The sequence below is a fragment of the Herpailurus yagouaroundi genome, unplaced genomic scaffold (genome assembly GCF_014898765.1).
Source record: "Herpailurus yagouaroundi ecotype Mexico unplaced genomic scaffold, PumYag 387, whole genome shotgun sequence".
NCBI lineage: Eukaryota > Metazoa > Chordata > Mammalia > Carnivora > Felidae > Herpailurus > Herpailurus yagouaroundi.
The window spans coordinates 1,596,566-1,621,869 of NW_024412604.1; the positions used below are offsets into that span (position 1 = coordinate 1,596,566).

General features: G+C 53.4%; 1 protein-coding gene across 2 annotated transcripts in view; it reads right to left on the reverse strand.

Moving 5' to 3' along the window:
- Positions 1 to 9,011: 9,011 nt before the first annotated feature.
- The window catches only part of MGLL (monoglyceride lipase), a 104,336-nt gene continuing 88,043 nt past the window's right edge, over positions 9,012 to 25,304 (reverse strand). Inside the window, exons 6-8 of one of the 2 annotated variants that reach the window (XM_040463305.1) lie at positions 20,415 to 20,483; positions 15,171 to 15,260; positions 9,012 to 9,690 (exon numbers count right to left, since the gene is read on the reverse strand). In XM_040463305.1, coding sequence (XP_040319239.1) covers positions 9,658 to 9,690; positions 15,171 to 15,260; positions 20,415 to 20,483 — 192 coding nt within the window. In that variant the 3' untranslated portion in view covers positions 9,012 to 9,657. The remainder of the gene's footprint in view (positions 9,691 to 15,170; positions 15,261 to 20,414; positions 20,484 to 25,304) is intronic. The other variant, XM_040463306.1, reaches the window with a different exon arrangement.

Genomic DNA, 25,304 nt, shown 5'->3' on the forward strand with positions numbered 1-25,304 from the left:
TCTCAAGCTCGTTCATGTGAACAATCAGCTCAGGGCTTGTGCACTTGCTCAGAATTAATAGATGCCTGGCATCCCTGGTACTTGTTCCCCCGGGGGGGCCCAAGGGACGCCACCTTCCCTCTGTCTCGGGGACGTGGGGGGCAGCTGCTCACCTTGAGGGTCTTGTCCTGGCTCTTGGAGGACTCCATGACCAGGTAGGCCCCTTTGCTGTCACAAAGGCGGTCGGCAGAGCCCTGGAGCAGCAGGAAGGGCAAGGTCAGCTTGGGGAGGGCCCGCTCCACCCGCGTGACGGCATTGAGCAGCTGGTTGCCGAAGCACACCTTCAGTCCCGCCCGGCAGATGAGGGGGTCCGCATTATAAATGTCGACCTGCAGGAGACAGAGAGAGAGAGAGAGAGAGAGAGATAGAGAGAGATCCATGAAATGTTGGGCAGGGGGCTTCCAGTCCAGAGGCCCGGACCTGTTTCCTGGGAGCTTTCCTCCTGCTCTGGCCTGAACGGCTGATTCAGGTCACGTCTGCTCCTCTGGGCTGTGGGTGCCGAGCGAGAGCCAGGAGCAGGGCCAGCCCTTCCAGAAGGCCGACCTGCACTACTTTTGGCACCCCTCCTTCCAGGCTCCGCTGCATACCGCTCTCATACCCGTGCCCATGGACAGTTTCAAGCATCGATTTGTCACCAAAAAGATGTAAGCAGCATCATATCGTTTGCTTTGATGATTTCAGTCAGGAGTAGCTCTGAAGAGGTTTTGGCGTTGATCTGCGTGGATTCTGTTTTCTCTAAGTCTGTCCACCTGGAATTCTGTCTGCCTGGTGGGCGTGGGTGAGGAGCACACGCTGAGTGCGGGGGTAGGAGGGGCTCTGCTGGAAGGCCTGGGGCTGCTGCGAGGGGTGCCGAAGGCCCTTGGCAGGGCACTGCCCCCTCAACTTCGGGAGAAGCAAGGCCCGGGGCAGGTCTGGGACGCAGAGGTTGCCCGCCACCCTGACAAGGAGCCTGTCACCACACCTGCACCCTCAGCCGTATCTGCCCCTTCACGGGATGTGCCTAGAGGCGGGTCTGACGTGGAGGTCCACCCAGGCGTTGGTGGGGCTGCCCTGGCACCCTGTCCTGCTCTCCCTACCTTCTGGCCGGACTCCTCTGCCTCTGAGGGTGCCTGCTCACTCTGGCCCAAGGTGGGGCATCTGCCCCACAGAATCTGGGTAACAAGTTTCTAGAACTCTCTGAGGCCCATATGGGAAGGTGTGAGACCACAACGCCCCTCCGCTCAGTTTCCTCATCCTTGCCAGTGGGTACTTAGCCAGTTGGAGAAGTGCCCTGTGGTGTCAGGACTGGGTGAGGGAGCAGAGAAGCCACAGGGATGAAGCTTCCGGGAAGAGATGCTCGTGAGGCCACCAGAGAATCCACTGAGCTCTGACTCTGACCCTCCAGGTGTGGGGGCTACATCTCCCCTTCTTCACCACCCCCTACAGGGCCTCCGCCAGAATCCTGGATCTGGGCCAAGAAGGGACAGGCTGTCTCGGGTCGCCCCTGCCATCCCTGGAGTGATCCCATGCTGGGGACCGAGCATGGCACACCAGGCCATTTGTGAAAAGCCACTCGAGATGGATTAACCACTTCCTGCAGCTGAGCTGGTGTTGACTCCTGCAGGGCCAGGCCATCTGCTTGGGGGCTGAGAGGATGAGAGACTGGCCAGGACAGGGCACAGGCAGTTTCTGGCTCGACCGCATGGCCACAGCGGGAGAGCATTCGGGGTCTGCATGGAGGCGTGTTTGGGGAGAGGGCTGTGGGGCCCCCCAGAGAGGCCTGGGCTTAAAGTCTGTCGTAAACTGATGCCAACAAATACAAAGGCAACCGCAGCACCTCTGACCGGACACATACTTTGTGCTCAGCGTGGGGCCGGGGTGTCACGAGCAGGATCTCGTTTGGGAAAAAGAAATGAGGGTAGCCAACATTCATTCCTGAACTCTGCTGCGAGTTTGGCCCTGAGCGTTCAACCCATTCAACCTTCATGACCTTCGTAAACACACTGCATGAGGAATGGCTCTCATTACCCCTGTTTTGCAGAGGAGGTGGCTGTCACGAGTTACCCAATTCCTGTTTTCCCCTATAGAGCCCTGGATGCGCAGTTTGGAACACCACCACCCAGAATAAAGACCACATTTCCCAGCCTCCCTTGTAGCCGCATGGTCACGTGACCAGATTCTGTCCAATAGGGAGGGAGTGTGCACTTTCTGGTCAAGGAAAGGCTTATCCTACCCTTGCCCCTCCCACCTGCCAGGGCAGACACGGGTGGAGTACAGAGACAGGTGACGCCACAGGGGCAAGGGCTGCCCCTTGGAAACAGCGAGAAAAAATGGATGCCGTTAGCCCTGAGGAGTCACTGTGCAGGGAAACAAGCCTCTCTCCTGTTACACCCTGTTGTTGTGGTCTGGTCTGGGCAGGCTGGTGGGCCCCGGGTTGACAGCACTCCATTCCACGCTGCTAGGGCCCTGGTTGTGTCCTTGGGAGAGTACAGGGCCCGAGCCCGTTAGACCACCCCCCTCCTGAAGCGGCCTGACACTTTGCCCTGCTGACCCAGATCACCCTGGGCACGTGAAGGCCCTTGAGGAGTTTGCTCCTGGGTTTAATTGCTCTGACAATCAAGTGGCTTCCTGCTCTTGGCTCTTGGCTTCCTTTTTCCACGTCTGGATCACGTAGGCCCTGTTTACACAATGATCTATTACGGGTCTGGGGAAGGACATACCAGATGTGTTGGGGAAAGGGCAGGCCCTGGTATAAACCATGGCCAGGGTGGAAGGCGAGTGACAGAGGGGAACTGGGACCAAGAAGGAAGAGGAGGACCATGTGGAAAGCTGAGGCTCAGAGGGCCCAACCCTGCCTCCAAGTAACCATTCTGGTCCAGTCATGGCAGCCTTTGTTCTCTGAGAGCTTGAGATCTAAGTCTGCCCAAAGTCCTCCTTTGGGGGTAGCAATGTGTCCTATCATCCCCAGGAAGGAATGGACAGGGCTCTCCCTCCTCGGCCGGGTCCGAGCCCGGAGCACAGGTCTGCAGAACTAGCCCATTCAAAACCGGAGACCACAAGGTCAGTCCCAAAAGATGTATGATTCCATTTCCACGACGTTCTCGAGATGACAAAAATGAGAGAACGGATTAGTGGCTCGGGAGGGATGAGGTGGGAGGGAAGCGGACGTGGAGGGATTCTGGAGCTCGACTGTATCAGTGTCAGTATGCTGGTTGAGTTACTGTCCTACAGATTTGCAAGATGTCATCACTGGGGGAACTGAGGAAGGGTACATGGGATCCCTCTGTTTTATCTGTCACAAGTCTGTGTGAATCACAGTTATCTTCAAATAAAAAGTCTGACTAAAAACACATAACAAAGATCCAGTCTTTGGTACTACATCTCACGCCCAGCTCCCTCCATTTGTCGGACCACAGCTGGTCCTGCCAGTGGAGGACGGTGTCCGCTGGGGACCTACCAGCCAGAAGCTGTGGATCTGAGTCCAAGTGACTGAATTTTTGTTGCAGATGACTGACGTCTGGGGACACCTCCACTCGCTGAGACTTGAAGTCCTTCTTCTTGGTTGGGGTAGTTGACTGACCAATATAAGAGAGACCAGAGGAGTGAGGGCCACTCAGCCCTGACGTCTCCTAGCTGTGTGACCTTGGGCGAGGCCCTTCTCCTTCCTGGGCTTCAGTTTCCCCACAGGGAGGACCTGGAAATTCCTTTTGGGTTGTAAGTTTCATAAGCTGTGAATATGTTCCTGGCCTCCTGTGTGTGTTTTAGCAATCGTCAAGTACTTCACGGTTTTCTGAGGCTCTCAGGGCCGTCAGCAAGGTTGAACTGGACAGCCAGGAACATGCCAACTGGGGCTCCTGACTTCCGCACAAGGTCTCTCTGTGGGAAGAGACTTTGCCCCAGAGCACAGTAAATATAGCTGCAATCCACAGCTGGGAGTTTTCTTGAACCTTTGGTTGAGCAAAATCTAGGCCCCACCCCACCAGTCAAAGCTCTTGACCTATTTTTTTGAAAACCTGCTCTGTGATGGAATGCGAAATTACATTTTTAATTAGAATAATACTAAAAATAACTAACACACGGAGCCCTTAACTCTGTACCGGGTGCTACATGAAGTGCTTTACTTGTATTTGTTCATCGAAACTTCTCAGGAAACCTCTGTAGGGACTGGTATTATTCTTCTATCTGTGAGGAGCCTGAAGCTCCGAGAGGCTGTGTGACTCACCCAAAGTTACACAGTAATTCAGGGGCGGAGCCAGGATAAGAAGGTAGGCAGGTGGGCTCCACATTAGCATTCTGAACCGCTCACCAGGCTATGCTACCTGTCTAGAGAAGAGAAAGGAAAGGTGGGTCTTGTGCACTTAGATGGCCAGGAGCTGTGGAGGTGGCCCTTCCAGAAAAGAAAGGGCTGGGTCCCTGGTGAGGACCAGAAACGTCTGGGCCTGACGGATAACGAGGTGATCCTTCGCGGACTGCCAAAGGGCAAGGGGGTGCCCTCTGGGCACAGACACACAGGTGACAGACAAATACGGCCCAGCAGGCCTGGCTTCCCCTCAGGTACCTACAGATGTGTCTACAGCTGGCGCTTTTTCACCCTCTTTCCCTCGAATCCCTTCCTTTTCCTCTGGAAGCCTCATGCTTCCACCTGAGCTTTAGCCCACCCATCCTGGGACTCCCACCTCCTTCCTCCATTCTTTAGGTCTCTGTTAATCCATCTATTTCCTTCACAGGAAAATCAGCTCATCTTCTCTGGCATACTGGAGAGAGAGTGCATAGCAACTCTGCCCAAAGGATTGCTATGAAACTGTGGGGACCCTAAAACGAACCGGCAGGCCTTTGCAGAGACAGGAGAGGCAATTTGTTGTGGAGAGAGTTGGATGAGGGAAAATCCTGCCCTACGCGTGTTGGCTTGCATCTCCTGTCTCAAGTGTTTTCCCAGCCGGATGCTCTTTGTCTCCTTGAGGGTCTGTTCCGCTTTTGGGCCTCAGGTCAGGCCTCACTCCATCAGGCTCCCCAGGCTCTCAAGCTAGGGGCCCTCTACCAGCCCCACGCGCACCGGGGTCTGCAGTCCGGTGTTCGTGCACCTGGCTCGGCAGTCAAGCATCAGCCCTTGGGGCCGGCCCTGGGAGGCCCTTGGTAGACACTGGATGGATGGATGGATGGATGGATGGATGAGTGAGGCATCCTCTAAGCCAGCCTGAGAAGCAGCACTCAGGCTCTGGGGGTCTGGTGCACACTGAGCGGCAGCTGGGAAACTTCCGCAGCGGGCTCGCTGGCCCACAGCTGGCAGAGGGGCTGTTCACAGCTGGAACGACACCAGGCTCAGAGGCTTCATGTCACAAAGAAGGGCTGGGCACCGGAGAGGAGCGCCCCCCGCCCCCAACGAAGGCCAGCTCTCATGAGTGCCAGGTTCATGGGATATCCTCAGGGCGAACGAGAACTCAGCATAGGAATCGGCCTGAACCGAAGACATGGCCCGCTGAAAGCAGGCTTGCCTGGCGCGGCCAATGCAAGCTCCCCTCTCCGTGCGCCCTCTCTTGTTGAGCCTTGTCCAGCTGTCCCTGGGGCCAGGATGCCTGTAGAGTCTCTCCTCTCTTCCCACACTCAGCTCACTGCCCCTTGCTCCGGGAGGCCTCCCTCCCTGGGGGCACTGTGAGCCATCACTGTTCCTGTCCTTCCTCCGGGCAGGCATCCTCTGTACCTACAGCCTGGGGCTGCCCCTGACATTTCCAGTTTCCAGAATCCCCCTTCCCATGCCCCTCTTCTTGTCTGCTGGCAAACCCTGGGCCCCTCTTCAGGGCCAGTTCACATGTTTCCTCCCACTGACAGGCGCCCAGGCACTATTGGAGAACCTGGCGCTTCCCTCCAGGGCTCCTGTATCTTTGACACAACTTTCGCTGATGTGATAACAACAGCTCCCATCGGCATGGTGTCTACACGGCACCAGGCTGCGGCCAAACCCACCCCCCCCCCCCCCACCGCCACCCCACTCCAAGGTGGATCAGTGGCACCGTGTGGTTTCCAAGGTCGTGTTGTGGCACAAAGGAGGAGACAGAGTCGGGGATCTGGGTCCGGACTCTTCCCACCGAGCCTGCTGCCTGCCTCTTTGTCCTTCTCCAGAACCACCTTTCTGCCCTGTGGCCGTGACCCCAGAAGACAGGGTGGCTCATCGGGTATTTCCGGGCCTGGCCCGAAGCGGGGCTTCCATGAAATCCTGTTGGTGTAACGTGCCACCTGCAGGACGGCAGAGGGGAGATGAGGGTCTTGCCTGATGCGGCACAAAGTCCCCCCAACTCGGCTGACTGAAGGCAAGTCAGGAGGCCCGAGTCACTGCTATGGCTGTTGGAGGACGTGCCCAACCTTGGTGGCTGAAATTCTGGAGCCAGACAAGAACCATCAGAAATAAGGCCACTGTGGTTCCATTCTGGATAGACACGGGATGAATCAGGATTAGCCTACAAGTATGAGTTACCGCTGAATCAAGAGCGTATGAATTACTGAGCATCACTGAACATTGCAAAAACCCAGCACAAGGTTCCGGGGCTTCCTTCTGGAGGGCCGAGGATCTTCACAATCAGACAGGCAACCCTGCCGGCTCCTTCAGAGTGGAGCTCCCTGAGTTGTGACCCCGAACCCAGACATGGCTCCTGAGTGGTCACCAAAAGAAGGGGAAAAGCGGCCGCTGTACCCTCCACGCAGTCACATCGGCCACAGCCACCTTTTCACAGGCTCGGGGATTGAATACGAAGTGAGAGAAACAAGAAAGAATTACAGGGATCTTACAGGACCGCCTCCGTCACCGCAGGTCACAAACAGCAAGATCCCGTCACCGCAAGTCTTAAAAAGTTGGTGGCGACTAAGGAAACCAAAATGCAGATTAGATAGAGAATGAAGACGGGATTACTGATACTTTTCCAAAGCGTGACGACGGCATGGGGCCATGTGTGAATGTCCTCATTCTGGTTCCTTCCTCTTGGGCAACACACACTGAAGTATTGAGGAGTTTAGGGTCCCCGTGCCTGCAACTTAACTTTCAAATGGTTCAGCCAAAACAACGTACCTACTTCACCACCCTGGGTTGGGCAACGACTTCTTGAACATGACGCCAGAGGCACAGGCAACGAAAGAAAAAAGTAGGGAATTTGGACTACATCAAAATGAAAACCTTTTGTGCATCAAAGAACACTATCAACATAGAAAGGCAACCCACAGAATGGGAGAATATACTTGCAAATCACATAGTGACAAACAGTTCATGGCTAGAATATACAAAGAGCTCCCGCGATGCAACAACAATGCCACCCAAAACATCTGATTGAATAAATGGAAAAAGTAACGTGAATGGACACTTCTCCCAGGAAGATATACAAATGGCCAGTAAATGCATGAAAAGGTGCTCAGCACCACTGGTCATTAGAGAAATGCAAACCCTTTCGGGTGTAAACCCAAAAGTACCAAAAGCAGGGTCTTGAAGAGATAGTTGCACACGCATGTTCACAGCAGTCTCATTCACAACAGCCAAGAGGTAGACGCAGCCTGGGTGTCCGTTGACAGATGGATGCATGAACAAAATGTGGTCTATCCATGCCATGGAATAGCATCCAGCCTTCTAAAGGAAGGAAAGTCTGACACAGGCTGCAACAGGGATGAGCCTTGAGAACACGGGTCAGTGAAACGAGCCGGTTACAAAAGGACAAATACTGTATGATCACACTCGTATGAGGTCCCTAGAAGAGTCCAATTCATAGTGACAGAAAGGGGGACGCTGGGTGCCAGGGGCTGGAGGCGACGGGGAGCAGAGCGTTATTACTTAGTCGGGACACAGTTTCAGTTTGGGCAGATGAAGAAGCTTTGGAGACGGGTGGCGGGGACGACTGTGCAACGCGGTGAGCGTGCTTAAGGCCACCAAGCCCTACGTTTAGAAATGGTTAAGATGGTAGGTTTTAAAAAATGAATTACTGGGATCTTATGAAGATCAAAAGCTTCTGCTCAGCAAAGGAAACAACCAACAAAACTAAAAGGCAACCAACGGAATGGGAAAAGATATTTGCAAATGACATATCGGACAAAGGGCTAGTATCCAAAATCTATAAAGAGCTCACCAAACTCCACACCCGAAAAGCAAATAACCCAGTGAAGAAATGGGCAGAAAACATGAATAGACACTTCTCTAAAGAAGACATCCGGATGGCCAACAGGCACATGAAAAGATGCTCAACGTCGCTCCTCATCAGGGAAATACAAATCAAAACCACACTCAGATATCACCTCACGCCAGTCAGAGTGGCCAAAATGAACAAGTCAGGAGATATAGATGTTGGGGAGGATGTGGAGAAACGGGAACCCTCTTGCACTGTTGGTGGGAATGCAAACTGGTGCAGCCACTCTGGAAAACAGTGTGGAGGTTCCTCAAAAAACTAAAAATAGACCTACCCTATGACCCAGCGGTAGCACTGCTAGGAATTTACCCAAGGGATACAGGAGTATTGATGCATAGGGGCACTTGTACCCCAATGTTTATAGCAGCACTCTCAACAACAGCCAAATTATGGAAAGAGCCTAAATGTCCATCAACTGATGAATGGATCAAGAAATTGTGGTTTATATACACAATGGAGTACTACGTGGCAATGAGAAAGAATGAAATATGGCCCTTTGTAGCAACGTGGATGGAACTGGAGAGTGTGATGCTAAGTGAAATAAGCCATACAGAGAAAGATAGATACCATATGGTTTCACTCTTATGTGGATCCTGAGAAACTTAACAGAAACCCATGGGGGAGGGGAAGGAAAAAAAAAAAAAAGAGGTTAGAGTGGAAGAGAGCCAAAGCATAAGAGACTCTTAAAAACTGAGAACAAACTGAGGGTTGATGGGGGGTGGGAGGGAAGGGAGGGTGGGTGATGGGTATTGAGGAGGGCACCTTTTGGGATGAGCACTGGGTGTTGTATGGAAACCAATTGGACAATGAATTTCATATATTGAAAAAAAAAGATGGTAGGTTTTATCTTCTGTGTATATTACCGCAATAAATTGGAAAAGACTTAAGCTACGCATCCATATTGCTATTTCCCTATGTAAGCACAGATGAAAAAAGTATGGCGTAACATTTCCCATTTGGTGAATCACGGGGAAGCGTACGTGGGACTGTGTTGTGCTGTTATTGTCCACTTTCCTGTAGGTTTGAAATTCTCCATAATTAAAATCGGAGGAGAAAGCTCCTTTCCCCACAGTCCCAGTTTTCAGGTTCTTTGGTTTCCCTTTGCCAGTAGGAGACACACGTCCCTTGGTAGGCTTGGAGCAGGAAGACGCTGGTGGGCAGAGTCCCCGTTTGGGGCTGGTGTCTGGATCGGCCGCTTACGCCAAGGCTTGGCAAGTCGGCTGCCTCTGATCGTCCTGTAAATGGGGGTCCAAATCCTAGCTCCCGGGTGGCTTTGAGGTGACCGATGGTGTCTTTGAGCGCATTTGGCCCAGGTGGTATTCCCATGGGAACCCAGCCAAGCTGGTGGCTTCTTTCTTCTTGGATGATGTGACGCTGCAGGGCAGGGAGAACGCGTCAAGGTCTCGGGTCTGGCTGGCAGCTGTGACCACCCCTGACAGTCTGGAGAGTCCACCGGCTTCAGGAAGTCCGCCGGCTTGTGTGCTCAGGGCTGCGAGAGTCCGCAGCGGGAGGAGGGCTGTGAGCAAGAAACATGCGAGGGGGCAGGGGGCAGGTCAGCGGACCCCTCGTGGGCAGGGCATAAGACCAAGGTAGTCACATCGTCGTGCTCCGTGCTGGCAGCCCCCATATGGAGCTAGACATGACAAAAGACATTCTAATGGCCTCTTGTGGTTTTTTTTTTTTAAGGCACCAGTAAATTCTTAGCTGCTTCAAATAGACAAGTTGTCTGTGGGGAATGTAAGCTAGGAGTGATGGAGAGTCGCAAAATAAAATTGGCTGACCAAACTGGGCACACTGGAAAGTTAATAACCGGTTCTCAGAGGGGATTTCTGTGGGAGGCTGTGTCCTGGGGACAGAGTGGGAGGCTGAGGCCTATCTTTAGCTGTGGTTACAATTAGTCAAAAGCCTCAGGGATGGCCGAGCTTTCCAAGGCCTGGCAGGAGCCTTCTGGAGGGCCACGGCAGATACAGCCTCCCTGCGGGCGGGGGTGGGAAGCGTGCAGACAAGAAGAGCTGGGGAGCCTCATCCTCAGCGCTGGGTGCCTCTGAAGTGCTGGGTGGGGGTCTGGAGAGGCGCCCACCTGGAGGAAAGACAGGAAGAGAGCTGGTCACTCCCCACAGCTCTCTGGGCGCCTGGATCTCACCATCTGGCCCTGCCGGCGTGACTGCCAACTCGCCAGGATGCGCTCCGAGGGCAGCCAGCACGTTGCGAGAAAACAGACTTAGTTCAGAAGACACATGGCCTCTGTGTACAAACAGCGGATGCCCCGCCTTGAGGGTATGCTCGGAATTGCGGCCACTGCTTTTTCCCAGTCTCCACCAGTTCACAGGCTGAAGGACAGAGCTCAGAAAAAGCGGTGCGTTCTGTCTCTGTGCAGTCGGGGGAGGGGGGGGCGGTCGGGGGCTCGAGGGTGTGAGGAGATCATCGGCCACCTCCCCTCTTCACCTCTTGCCCCAGTGCCTTTGGCCTGAGAACTATTTAGAACATTCAAGGCTTCTCAGAGTGGGAGGGATTCATCACATTCTGAAGAACCCACTGTTGAGGGCGGAATGATGAATATATATGGCAGCACTCCAGTGTTCTGACCAAGGATGCTAACCATGTAGACAAACATAAAAAATGCCCAAGTGGCAACTTCTTTGTTCTCAGGAATTTAGTGCCAAGGGCACTTGGCTCAGAGTAGAGCGATCTGGGCTCAAACCCTTACTTAGTGGCTGCGTGTCCTTGGGTAAGTGACTCGCCCTCTCTGGGGCGAGTTTCCACAAATGCAAATACTGGTAAGAAGACTGACTTCCGGGAGATGTGGCCGGACAGAAGGGCTAGGGCGTCTGACACAGAAGAAGGGTACGACAGTCACGCACTGGCCAGTATCGAGACAACACGAGGCATTTTCGGCCTTCATTCCCGGAAGGCTTTGCACACGCTGGGAGAACGTGCCTCCGTGGGCTGGTGGCCGTGAGGGATGTTGGTTCGCGAGGGGTGTCATGCTAACGGGCCTGGGTGGGCAAAACCCACACAAACACCGTGCTTTTGACATTCCAACGACAGAGACAGCCTGCTTCCCCAGAGACAGACTTCCAAATCTTCCCAGAGCCCGTGGCTCCTTCCACCGGGTCCTGCTTTATAGTAAGCTTGTCAGGCCAACGTTTCTTTTCTTTCTGGGGCTTTTAGAGCCGCGGGGTTCCATGGGAAATATCTTAGCTAAAGATGTGCCTGAAGACACCCTGATGTTAGATCCGGGGAGGTGCCTTTTCTGAACACATTTTCCCCCTGGGCGTTGCTATTTTTAAGGCTCAGCAGAATGTTCAAAGAGAGCCTCTGAGTGGCGACAAGCAGAGGGACTGGTTCTCTGCACCGAGGAATGGAACCTCTCGCTCCTTGTTTATTCCAACTGGAGTCCAGCTTTCAGGCTGACCACCGTCCTGCTTTCCTGGGAGGCTTCCCAGCAGGGAAATGTTTCCGCATTTCCAAAGAATCACCTCTCTCTGGGGCACCTGGGTGGCTCAGTCGGTTAAGCGTCCGACTTCAGCCAGGTCACGATCTCACACTCCGTGAGTTCGAGCCCCGCGTCGGGCTCTGGGCTGACAGCTCAGAGCCTGGAGCCTGTTTCCGATTCTGTGTCTCCCTCTCTCTCTGCCCCTCCCCCGTTCAAGCTCTGTCTCTCTCTGTCTCAAAAATAATTAAAACGTTAAAAAAAAAAAAAAAAAGAATCACCTCTCTTGTCTGAGTGGTCAGAAACCTGAGAAATGAGGGGTGCCGGCTCCACGTTCACACCCGACTCCAGGCTTTTGTAAGGCCTTCAGTAGAATTTTCCACTATTTCAAAAATGAGATAGAAGCTCCGAAATTTACCACTTTTAAACAAAGAGGGTTCGGAATCACTTCGTTATCTTTTTTTTTTTTTTTCCTTCCTTTTTTTGCCCAAGTACCTTCAGGTGGTAAGATAAACAATTTGGATTTGCACCTGGATGTTTCATCTCAAAGATGTCAAAGGGGGCGTCCCCTCTCTCTCTCTTTCTCTCTATCTCTCATTGTTGGACTAGCACAGCAGAGGCAAAGATAATTGGTTTTGCTAGAGAATGCACATTCAAGCCAGAGCCATTATTCGGGATGCCTGCTGGTGGAGGAGCCCCTGCCCCCTCGGATCCCCTCACAAAGTGAATCCTGCACACAGGGCAGTGGCCCCCCACACGGGCTGTGGGCACCAGTGGCTGTAAAACAGGAAAAAGACCTTAGTGACTGTAAATAGTAGCTGGAAGGAAGCAGCCAGGCATGGGCTTCTGAATCAGATGGGTTCAGCTCTGGCCCTGGTGAGGTGTGCCACTTTGGACAAATTAGACCCCTACGTAACCCCTGAGCCTCAGTTTCCTTATCTGTGAAATGGGGTTAATGTGGATCTCACCCATGCACATCAGGATTAAACCAAGCAGCATGAGTTTGACTTTGGTGTTTCTGGGTCCCAAAGTGGTGCCTTTTGACTATATAGATTGGCCTTTTGAAATTTCCTTTCCTTTTCTTTTTTTTTTTTTTACTTTTTTTTCAATGTTTATTTATTTTTGGGAGACAGGGAGAGACAGAGTGTGAGTAAGGAAGGGGCAGAGAGAGAGGGAGACACAGAATTCAAAGCAGGCTCCAGGCTCTGAGCTGTCAGCATAGAGCCCGACACAGGGCTCAAACCCACGAACTGTGGGATCATGACCTGGGCCGAAGTCGGACGCCCAACCGATGGAGCCACCCAGGCGCCCCTATATTTTCTTTTCTTTACTCAAATACTCTTTGATCCTGGTGGGTCAAATCTGGCCCCAAAATGTGGCTTTGGGGGGCACTGTGCATTTTAAAAATTAGACTAAAAATTTCCAAGGAATGTGGATAACTGGGGTGGATGGGACCCCCGTGACATCCTACAGGTACCTCCCCATCCCTACCACCTAGGGTCTCTCACTGGTGTCATTCATAAACAGGTGGCCCTCAGAGGCCCGGGAGCCAGACTCTTGATCAAGAGTTCTCCCTCCCACACATTACGGAGTGTTCCCAATTAGTCATACCCTCTGAGTGGCTGAGAGGGCCAGCAGGTCACATTTAATAATGACACTAGAGTCTGGGTGCTCAGGTCTCAGGGACAGCCACTGGAATACCACAGCACCCTGCCCTATTTTCCAGGGTCCTCGGGGAGCCGATGATCCCATGATTTCAAATTCCTAAGGCAAGAGGGGAAACTAGGCAGAAGAGTGGTAAAATGATTTGCTTAATCCTGAAGACAATTCCAGTATCTTTCAGATGCCCAGGGTTGCCTGTTGTCCACGGGCTATAAGCCACAGGGGTCCTTGCCCCCACTGACAGAGCAGGCTGGGGACCACACCCACCTAAGCTCTCAGGCCAGCCCCTCCAGTGGGTGGGCCCAGGCAAATCCTCTGGACCTGCCCAGTCCCAGTCAGCTCATCGGCAACATGGGGCTGCCGTGCGGCTGGAAGGGCACATAGCACCGGCCTGGCACACAACACAAGGGCCCATTCAAAAGCAGGGTGCAAGGTGCTGGGCTTTAGCTACCTGGGAAGTGAGCCAGCTCGCTGAACCTTAATAGACCAACCCAAATCTCTGGGGTTTTGGACTACACTCTGGCCCGGTATCTCAGGCACGTGAGTTGACCTTGACCTTTTGTCCCTGCTGACCTCGGTGCCTGGTCCCAGAGGTGGTGACATCAACCAGATGGCATAACCCCCAGCCCCTGTCTCTCAAGGCCACCTTACCTTGTCTTCCTGGGCTTCTTTCGGCGGGTTTTGCTTTTATTTTTATTTTTTTTTAATTTTTTTTTCAACGTTTATTTATTTTTGGGACAGAGAGAGACAGAGCATGAACAGGGGAGGGGCAGAGAGAGAGAGGGAGACACAGAATCGGAAACAGGCTCCAGACTCTGAGCCATCAGCCCAGAGCCCGACGCGGGGCTCGAACTCACGGACCGTGAGATCGTGACCTGGCTGAAGTCGGACGCTTAACCGACTGCGCCACCCAGGCGCCCCGGGTTTTGCTTTTAAAAATAGTAGCACAGCTCTGCTTGGGGGGCTGTGACGTGTTTCGGGCAGGGCGTTGGCCCCCATGAGAAGGGGTTCACGACGTGCCTTATGATCTGACCTCAGTTTACCCCTTGCCACTCACCTGCTGCCCTCTGTGTTGTGGCTGAACCACAGTAAATGGGCTGCCCTCCCTTCAAATGAGGACTTTACTGGCATGGTGACCTCTACCAGGAACCCTTTCCTCTTGAACCCCCTTCAGCTCCTACACCAGCTCCCACCTCCCAACACACAGACATATGACTTTTGGCCTGGCCTGAATCCAATCTGCTACCATCATCCCAATTGGCCCCCCAGAAATTGCCCTTCTCTATGCGGAGTCCGTGAAGTTGGGTGGGATTGACACCACCCCTTTTGCTGGACAGTCAGCCAATAACAATCAGCCCTGACACGTTTGTTGGCTTTGCAACAGTCTATCTTTCTGCTGCAGTTGCTTAGGAAAGCTGCTGGTGGCCCCCTCTGCTTCCACTTGGGGAAAGTTTGCCTGGGAATGAAGCCAAACTAGGGGATATGAGAGCTGGGGAGCCACAGACGGTGAATAAGAGTTCTGAGCCCCTGGATCCAGCCATGCCTGAAAGCCTTTAGTTCCATTCATCAATAAATCCCTCTTTTTGCTTGAATCACTTTGCTTTGGGTTTCTGTCACTTGCAGCCACAAGAGCCCTGGCTGATTCACGCAACTTCATCCGGTTTGCTCCTTATGTTCAGGGCATAGCTCAGGTATCCCAAGCACCTGTCCTTTCCCACCCAGTCCTGATGCCACATGGCACCTCCCGCATCTCTATATCCCCATCATTTCATGAAGGGCCTCAGTGACAGGGTGGCAGAAAGCCACGGACAGATCGAGAACGCAGCTTTTCCAACCGGGGGCTGCTGCCTTCAGTCCCTCCCCAGCCTCGGCTCCCCCCAGGGTTTCAGAAACACTCTCACCTCCGTCTTATTCCGAGAGAGCACGCTGGAGTCGATTGGGCCCAGGGACATGTTTGGCAGGACAAGGTTGAGAACTTTCGCAGCAAAGACCTGGCGGGAAAGGCAAACAAGGGTGTGAGCTCAGTGGGATCCGTGCCCAGCTCTGCCCACGGGACAGTTTACGGTACATTAAGGAAAGTGACACCCAAGCTGAACATCAGCCAGGTTCGCTTCCCAAGGCTCAACACCCCTGCTCTGATTCAGCCAGCCTCTAGTTAGTCTGGCTCGGATCCGCCGTGGGTGAGCAGGGCGGGAGGCGGGCCACCATGGCTGACAGCAGGAACGCCGTGTCTAATTTTTGCCTGCTCCGGATCCTGTGCGGTCGCCCTCCCCAGTCATCCACCCATTGTAATTTTGAATTCTTTGCAGGAGCTGCCTAGCTGAGTTCTTCTGCGCGAGTCCCTTCTCTGGGGATCCTAAAAATATAAAGCAGGAGCAGAATCACCCAGATCACCTGTGAGGCAGGATAGCTCAGAAGGCCCTGGAGGAAACTGCTCTGATCAGAAAGAATCTGTTGACTGCCTTGGTTTCTCCCGGAGGGAAACAGAAATGGCTAACCAGCCTGATTAGGAGAAGCATGGCAGAGGGAAAGAGACCCGATCTGATCCCTGGCTGTGCTGTCTTGTGCACTCAGGCACGAGATCTGAACATCACAGACCCTCTGTTTCCTTAGCTGCTAATGGTGCTCCCCCCAGAGGACCACTGTGTGCAGAAGCACCAGGCACGCAGTAGGTGCTTAATCCATGCTCCCTGAACTTGACCCCGATGCGGGTACAATCCTCCCTCCCCACCCCATCTCTCCTGCAGGATCTGGTGTTCACCCAGGAACAGTGTGAGCCTGATGTCACATGTCTGCCTGCAGAGAGAGGGGGGCCGTTCTCATTTCTGCGTGGCGCACAGACACTCAGGGGTGACAGGTGCGATCCCACAAGCGAGCTGTGAAACGCTGAAATCAGGACGGCAGGGAAGGTGGCGAGTGGTGAATTCTCGGTCTGTGTCGAAGGCACACATCACGGAGCTAAGGAGCGATGGCCCTTTGTGCCCTTGATGAGGGCAAGGGCGCTAACATCTGCCGAGTGGCAATCTTTGGTGTGTGGCACACAGCTCTAGGCCCTCGGTCTGTCAATCCTGACAGACGCCATGAGGTCAGGGTTCATCCTCATTTAACAGATAAGGAAACAGGCTAAGCCCCACACCACGCGGCCAGCTGGGATGGGGGTGAGGGCCTGAGCCAGACCACTCTTTCCTTTCATGTCCCTGCCCTTCATTATTCTATCTCTGTCTGTACACATGTAACTGGTGGTCTAACCTTGCCTGTGCATGACCCCAAACAGCGGCCACTGAGATTCCCTGTGCCGACACGGGGGGCTGTCCTCCTCAACCCCCTTAACACTCAGAACTACAAAACGTCCTATGGGGGCGCCTGGGTGGCTCCGTTGGTCGAGCATCCGACTTCCGCTCAGGTCATGATCTCACAGCTCCTGAGATCGAGCCCCTCGTCGGGCTCTGTGCTGACCGCGTGGAGCCTCCTTGGGATTCTCTCTCCTTCTCTCTCTGCCCCTCTCCCACTCACGCTATCTCAAAATAAATAAAACCTTAAAAAAAAAAAGGATTAAAACATCCTATGTCCTCAGGCTGGACAAGCAGGATATAACCTCACACGGTCTGTCAGATGGCCAGGGATCAGGCACAGAAGAAAAAGGGCTCTGGTCCTGAAGGAGTCCGGGTGCGTGACGCTACCGTGAAATCCACACGCTCAGCTCTCTGCGTTTCAGGCAAGGATGGCAGCTCGCTGCCTCCAAGACCAGCCTGGCTTCCTGCACCCCACGCCTGCTGTCCAGGCCAGCAAACCCCGTGCATGTCGACTCACCGCCATCCACGTGCCAGGAACTAGGCCAAGCCCTGAGCCGACTTGTGACAGTCTAGTGTAGCGATACAAGGAAATCCAACTGGGAGCCCTGGGTAAGTGCTCAGCCGCACAGTCTGCAGCCTCATGGGATGGACATGACCCGTTGGGCGGGGTCAAGAGATAGGTGGGGCTGTGGGTCAGCTCCATGGACACGCACAGGACCAGGAGGGCTTGGACAGAGCTCTGGGGGCTCTGAGGAAGGAGAGAGTTTGGGTGTTTCTAAACACGGACCCAATGCCTATGAACTCCAGGAACTGGAGGTCCCTCAGGGAATCTAAAGTCAGGAGCTGGGATCTGTGCTTTCAAAGGTTAAATACATGTTTCAATGCACAGAAACCACAGCAGATAAGGGGTGACTGCCACAGGCAGGGAGGTGATGGGCTGTGTTCACTGGGCTCCTGGTGCTTTGGAAGGGTGGACTTGCCAGGACTTATTTCCTCCAGCAGTAGTGGCCCAAAGGCCACATTATTAGGGCGGAACTTAATGTGCCTCCCAGAGTTTGCAGAACTGGCGTCTAGATGGTTTGCTGTCCTCAGTGACTCTTGACGCAGCTCCCTGAATGGACAGGACGGCTGACAGTTGACCGTGTGTGACCCTGCCACACCTAGGAGTGGCCAGACACGTCTGGCCTGGGTGCCTGTGCGGTCTGGCCCAGCCTTCTCAAAGACACCGCTGGTTTTCTGCCATTCGGTTTCCTACCCGTTCCCAGAGGAGATGGCCAGTGGCCAGGAAAAGGGCCAGGGGCACGGCACCTTGGCACCCACCCTGCAACAGAAGTCAAGGACAGAGACTGCACAACATACATTCCAATGCTCCTAAGCCCACCACCAGCTTCCTCATTTGCCAACAATTTATGCTTTGTGGCCCGCCACCTGATTCTGCATGGACCTGGGCACACAGATGCCAGCCATTGGTGAAGACACAGACTTACCTTTATCTTTGAATCTGTGCTCCTGCCACTGATGCTTTTTTTTTTAAGTTTATTTATTTTGAGAGAGAGAGAGAGAGAGAGAGAGAGAGAGAGAGAAGCAGAGAGAGAGAGAGAGAGAGAGTCCCAAGCAAGCTCTGTGCTGCCAGCGTGGAGCCCAATGCTGGGCTCGATCTCACAACCACGAGACCACGACTGAGCCGAAATCAAGAGTCAGACGCTCAACTGGCTGAGCCACCAGGTGCCCCATCCACTGGTGCCTCTTAAACCAAAACATTTATACTCCAAAATGCCAAGATCCTTATTTCCAGCACAAGATGCTGACAGTTTAGGCTTGACAAGGGTCAGAAAAGGCAGGGCTCTGGTTCGAAGCATCCTTGCTTTGGGTTCACAAGGCTGAGGACAAGAGGGCCAGGAGGGACTCTATCTCAGGAGAGGATGACAGTCCTCTCTCCGAGCGAGCACTTGTCTTTCTCCTAACAGGGCTTTCTGCAGCAAAAGAGAACTTTTAGGAAAACAGAGTTGTAGGGGAAAAAAAACAAAAACAAAAAAGAGGAAGGCCATTTCTGGGGAAGTATTTGCTTTGCACAAAATGGACAATGCCAGGGTTTGGTCTCTGGAGGAAACCATTAAGGGAAGATCAGCTGGCCGCTGCTCCTCCCCCATCAGAGTACCATAAGCCAAATGCTGGGGAGACCGCCTCCTCCTGTAGCTGCCCAAGGCGTGATCGCCCAAAGAACGAGCCGGGGAGACACGGCCAGGATGATGATATCGTGGCTCAGGACTGGAGGAGGCTGGGCCACTGGACTGTCTAGCCATATGCTTCCCTCCACCAGGACTCCCAGGGCAGTGGCCCCTCTTGCCTCTCTGAGGGCGCTGGAGCTGGTGGGCTCAGGATGGACCAATGCGCCTAAAAGGACCAGCTCATGACAACAAAGCTCCAGGGGTAGAGTGCCATGGAAGACACTGGTGCTGGAGCGAGGAGGACTGGGGATTCGGTCACAGACCCAGATGAGGGGGCAGACACCTCCAGGAACGCAGGGTACAGATATCGCTACTCTTTCTCTGTTCAGCCCTGCAGGGGCTTGGTGTGGAGAGAGTGCTAAGCTCTGGGTGTGAGTTGACACCAGAGAGAGTCCACGGAGAGGCCTGGGCCAGACACACTATTCAAAGGGCAGGCTCAGGGAGGGAGACTTGACTTCAGGGATTCCCTTGAAGTGACTTGTGGCACCGTGCTTTCCCAGGAAGGTAGCATCTTTGATTGAACCCTCTGTTCCTTCCGTCCCATTAGCATACTGGTAGTGGGCGCGATGCCCCCATCCGGCCCTATCCCTTCCTGATTTTCCATGGCCTCCCTGCTCTACGCGTGGTCCTCAGACCAGCAGCACCAACAGCTCCTGGGGACTCTGGCCTGCCGGATCAAGGTCTGCATTTTTACCGGACCCCAGGGTGTTCTTGTGTGCCCTGAGGTGGGGGGGCTGGCAGCTGCTGTGCCTCAGGGAAGCACCACGAATGCCTCTTCCCAGGCCCCAGCATGAGAGATTCTGATTGAATTAGTCTGAGGTGGGGCCCTGGTGTCAATAATTGTGTGTGTGTGTGTGTGTGTGTGTGTGTGTGTGTGTGTGTGTTTTAAGTTCCCTGGGTGATTCCAGTATGCAGCCAGAGTCAAGAAAGTGTTCTTGTCTTCTCCCAGTTAGGACAGGGTTGGGGGTGCCACACAGATATCTCTGAAGGGTACGCTGCCCTTTTGAAGGAGCTGTGATGAAAGACAGAGATGTGTGGACAGCCCTGACCCTCAGCTCTTTTTCTAAAGCTGCGTGATAACTTCCAAACCACATTTCTAACAAGACGAACCTGGGTAGAGGCAAATCTTTTGATGATGATACTATGGCTTAAAAAAAACCACAAAAACCAAAAGAATCAGGTGCTTTAGCCTCTTCCTCCCCCCCCCCCAGCCCCCCCCCCCCCCCCCGGCATCCGAGAAGGATGCAGTTGCAAAAGGTATGCCCTTCCCTGCTGTTCTTTTAGGGGTTGTTTATTTCATTAGCCTAATGGCTAATGGGGGGAGGAAAGTGTGAGGTGGGACAGAAAGAACTAATAAGCAGGGGCAGCAGGTTGATTGTGGCGACGCAGGAAGCCAGGAGGGCTGAGCAGGGCGTATGAGGTAAGGGAGGGTCACGGAGTAAGGACAGTCGGGGTGGAAAGAGCCTGAGAGACCCCACTCCCCGAGGATCAACTTTGTCCAGGCTGCTGCTGCTTCCCACCATGAGCTCCCTAAGCCTCCACCGTCAGCCGGGAGAGCCCCACACCTGCTTCCAAGGGTAGGCAAAGGAAGCCGACAGAGGTGCCGGGGAGGGGTGCGGCTCACCCAATAAGAAGTTGAAATCGAAGAGAATACCACTCTCGTTGCCATTTCGACCACGCTCTTCGGATAATCCTGCGGGAGTGTGGATAAAGCCTCGGATCCAGCTCAGGGGAGGGGCAACTGCAGACGGCCTCCCTTGATGTGAGACCCCCCCCCTCCCCGCCACAAAATGACCCTCGCAGGTGAAATTGGGTTTGTGCCACCTTAGAGCCCCCAGTGGTACTGGTTTAGCAGGGACCCCAAGTCTCATCACCGGAGGATAACCGGGGTGGGGGTGGGGGCGGGACCTACAGATAATGGGCACAAAGTTACCAGACCCCAGCCCTGGAAACAGGAGACTGGAAGCCAGGCAAATTTGGATTCGAACTCTGGTTCTGAATCACCAAGAAAGCCTGTGGTCCTCAGCTTCTCCATTTCTCAAATGGGGACAATGAAACAAAGTTCTAAGGGCCGCTGTGGGGGTTACCCAAAACCTGGTTCCCACAGGGCTCAACTCTAACTGCCCCACTGCTTTCTGGCCCCAGGAGAAGCTCAACAAATCCTTGCTGGTTGACTGAAGAGAGAGCACTTACTGATGCTGTTCCGAATGAAGACTTCGGGAAAAGTATGTGACCGGCAGCTTTGCCACAGGCATCACGGTCACGGCCAGAACCCCAAGTTAGTGCACCCACAAAAAAGGACAACTCTCCCAGAAGTGAGGCCCATCTCCTGATGAGTGAGGGACCAGAGCGTGTCACCGGGCCTTGACATGCCCTTGGGGCATTCCTGGATTAAGTGCAGTGCCCATCACTTTAAATAGTAGTGATTTGCACAAATGCCTTTATTGATCCAAAAGGATTTAATGGCTCCCTAAGATCATTTTTAAGCTTCTGCCCGTGAAAGACTTGACATGAGGGAGGGAATTGTAATCACTATCTTCTGAAGTGGCTCCAGAAAGTTGACCTGTGCAAAAAGGGCCAAAACTCCAGGTCTTTTGTGAGGGTGACACCCATGCAAGGGTCGGCCCAGAATTTCTTGGTGGAGGGAGTGCACCGTCAGACCTGCCAAGACTAGAAAGTGCCCTGTGCCTTTTCTGCAGGCCAAGCTGGGGAGGATCGAGTACCTGTTCACTGCTGAATGCCCAATGCCTGACACATAGCAGGGACTCCCCAGAGATGTGTGTGGGGGGGGGAGATGGCTCATTCCTTGAATGCCAAGTGTTTAGACGTCTGAACCCCATGGCTCAGTCGGTTAAGCATCCAACTTTGGCTCAGGTCATGATCTCGTGGTCCGTGAGTTCGAGCCCCACAGCAGGCTCTGTGCTGACAGTTTAGAGCCTGGAGCCTGTTTCAGATGCTGTGTCTCCCTCTCTCTCTGACCCTCCCCTGTTCATGCTCTGTCTCTCTCTGTCTCAAAAATAAATAAACGTTAAAAAAATATTTTAGAAGTCTGAACCCCAGCTACGACAGGCGCAGGCACCTACAGGAGAGAGGTAACAACTCCCCAAGGTGCCTCATAGCTGCCAGATTCATGGGCCAGTTCATGACCACAGTTTAAGTCCTGGTCCCTGGATCTAACTTTAAATATGTTTGAAAGAGTGGCAATTTCCCATGCTCCTGCCCTTTTTCCCTCCATCCCCAGTCCCTCCACTCCCCCAAGGGCCTTTTGGAGCCTAGTGACTAAAAACAGATGAGAACTGGGCTAAAGTCAAGGGAAGCTGACCTCAGGCATGTTTTGGGGTAAAGGGAGCATCCTGCTTTGCTCTCTGGCCTGAGCTGGGGCACAAGCTGACCTTGAGCAAGACAATTGGCCTCGTTTCCTTGTCTGTAAATTGGGAATGGTTTTCTCTCCTTGCTGGGTGGCGACAGAAAGGAAATGAGACAATACGAATCATGCACCGTGTGCAAGGTTCATAGCGGCCCTCTTCTCTCTACTTGGCCAGGTGCCCTGGCTGACAGGGAGTAGAAGCATCTGGAAGCATTGGGCCGGTTCCTGACCCTGGACCCCAAGGGACAGTGTCCAGGCAAGAAGCAGAGAAGATCATTTACAAGATTACCCTCCTGGCAGGCTGAGCCCCTGTCCTGACCCTAGGCACTGCCCAGGGGGATTTGGGGTGTCCCCTGCTCCCAGAGAAGGGAGTGGCTCTGTGATCTGTCCCACGTTGCTGCCTGCTATCCCAGGGCAAGGCCAAGTGAGGACGTCCAACTCTAGCTCACACACCATACTAGCTGGGCAGTCAAGGGTTTCACCTCTATACCCAGGAATGACTCCAGCCCTAATGCCCCCAGGGTCTGGGACATGGAGCCGGTCCCCATGAAATGGCCTCATAAGCAGCCGAGACTCATTCTGATACACTGGATGTTGTGTCCAAATTTCTCCCGCTGTTACTTCCCTTATGCAACCACATTCTAAACACAGACAGTGTTTGGGGGCCAGAAGCCTCTGTCCTCCTTGTCTGTTCTCCAGGCTAAATATACCCCAGCTTGTTGAAAAGGGAACACAGAGGTAAGACCCAGATGTGTGCAGGGTCCGGTGTGTGTGTGTGTGTGTGTGTGTGTGGGTATCTGGCAGGGGGATCTAATGCTCTTACATTCCAGGGGGTGGGGCTGTCATCTTCCACATGCCTGTCTATACTCAAAGACTCCGATGCCTCATGCTGCCTGCTTTGATGCTTTTGCGAATCTCTCCAGCAGGAGTTTGGTGCCATCAAATAAATCCTTGGAACAGTCCACGGGCTGAGCTCTGGGAGAGGAGGCATGAGGCCAGGACTTGGCCCTGGGAAGCCCGCTCCTCTGCCTCAGTTTTCTCAGGTGGGGGTGGTGTCTGAGAACTTGTTGGAAGACACAGACCTCACCCAACCCAGGACCTATCCTGAGCTCTTCTCCTTAAACCTGATGGGGAAGGAGCCACACAGGTATCGCTAAGTAAAACAACCAAATTAAAGCCAAACCCACAAAAACAAAAAAGCAAACCAAAAGAACAAAGCCGACAGAAAGCACAGAGAGGTGTATTCTCATCTGTGTGAAACACAGGAACGAATGGAGGGTGCATGGGCAGAGATGGACACTCGGGCTGTCTGCCTCCCCTGGGCCGGGAGACTGCTTGCTGCATAGCCTCATCTTTCAAAGTTTGAACTGTATGAATGTGATATTCTAACGATGTTTAAATTTTAAACAGAGATTCTCCTAAACTCTTTCAGGAAGGTTGTCAGACAAGACTAGATGTGTGCGGGGTAATCAAGTCATCTGGGGGCGGGTAGGCAAATGAATCACAGAGCCCGTCAGGCAAAATTGCCCAAGACCCAGGGGCAGCAACAGATTTCATGGTGGGGAGGACCTGTCCTCAGGTCTGGGGGCAACAAGAAATCCAATTTGTCTCGGTTAATAAGAGGAGACCAGCACCCCCCAGGGATGGCTGGCTCCTGATGTGACAAGGTGATCTATTAGCACAGGGCTCGGAGAGGTCACGGTGGTGGCCTCGCCCAGAAGTTCCACCTCCGCCAGTGACTCCGAGAGGAAGCCTTGTGGCCCACCTCCGGGTCCTGCTACCATGACCCCCTTGTGCACTGTATCCGGAAAGCCCCACGCTCTCCAGCATGTCTCTAAGGGAAAACATCCACGGTAGAACACGCCTATTTTCTTCCGTGGGGAAACATCCTAGATGGAGAATGGACAGCCCCGGATTCAAATCAATCACACAAGCTGTGCGATCCTGGGGAGTCACTCACCCTGCGCCAGCCTCAGCGTTCCCTGTTCACAGAACAAGGTCGCGACCTCTCCCTAGCGCCCGGGACAGCACAGGACAGCACATGTTTGACACTCAGTGAACTGAGGAAATCTTCCTGAATCAGACCACGTGGATGCAGCTCCTCTGTGATCCTGATCTTGCTTATTCTACTTGGACAAGGACCCTTGAGTGATTTGGCCTCGAGTTACAATCCTGGCAGGAGCTGTCCAGGAGGTCATGCCTCCTCTTGCGTGTTGAAATGACCGGGAAGTAGCCCATCTGTGCGTTCACTCCCTGTGGTTCTGTGAATTACCTTTCTTTCTTTCCACGCCAGGGTGGCTTCTGCCTCCACTGCTGTCCTCTCACACAGCACTGAAATTTACTCATGATAGTTGACTTCAGTAAGTGGGTGGCGATTTCCTTACAATGGAGTAAAATTCTATTCTTCAGCAAATTGAGTAAATCATTGTTCTCTGGTTAAACTATCAGATAGTTCCGGGTTTCTCTCTTGCTTAGCCTGTCCCCATTTCAAATTGGTGACGTTTTTCTGTATCTAACCAAAAGCCTGTACACAGGACCTCCCAACCCATCTCTGGCTGTGGGCTGGAGGCAACACTTTGAAAACATTTTTATAAGGTTTCATTCCCTGTACTGTGCTCCCTGGCCTGGGTCCTCAGGAGAATATTGCAGGCATCAGAGCTAAGGCGATTATTTAAATGGCCCTGCTGTCATTTGACTGTGAGGCCAGGGAAAGTAGGGTTAAGCTGTGGGCTGATGGCTGCCCAGTCCCCCATGGCCTCGTGACCCCTCACCCCTCCCTTCAAGCCCTTTGAGAGTCCGACAACTGGCTCAGGAGGCAGCAGCCCCACCGGGCACTGACCTGAGATCAACCCTTTCCTTGGGACCCACAGGGTTGGGTTCTCCACTCTCATTCAGTTATGCTCTCCTTAAACCCCCAAAAGGTGGGTCCATAACATTCCCACCCCAGCTTCCCAACAAGCAGTCCTGCTGAGACAATGGTTTCATCTCTTTTCTCAGGGAGAGAAAACACCTGTTCTACTTCTAGGTGGTACAGTTGACCCTTGAACAATTCGAGGGCTAGGGGCGCCGCACCACCCCCATCCAGTTTAAAATCGTGTGTAACTTTGTCTTGCCCAAAACTTAACTACTCGTAGCCTAATGTTGACG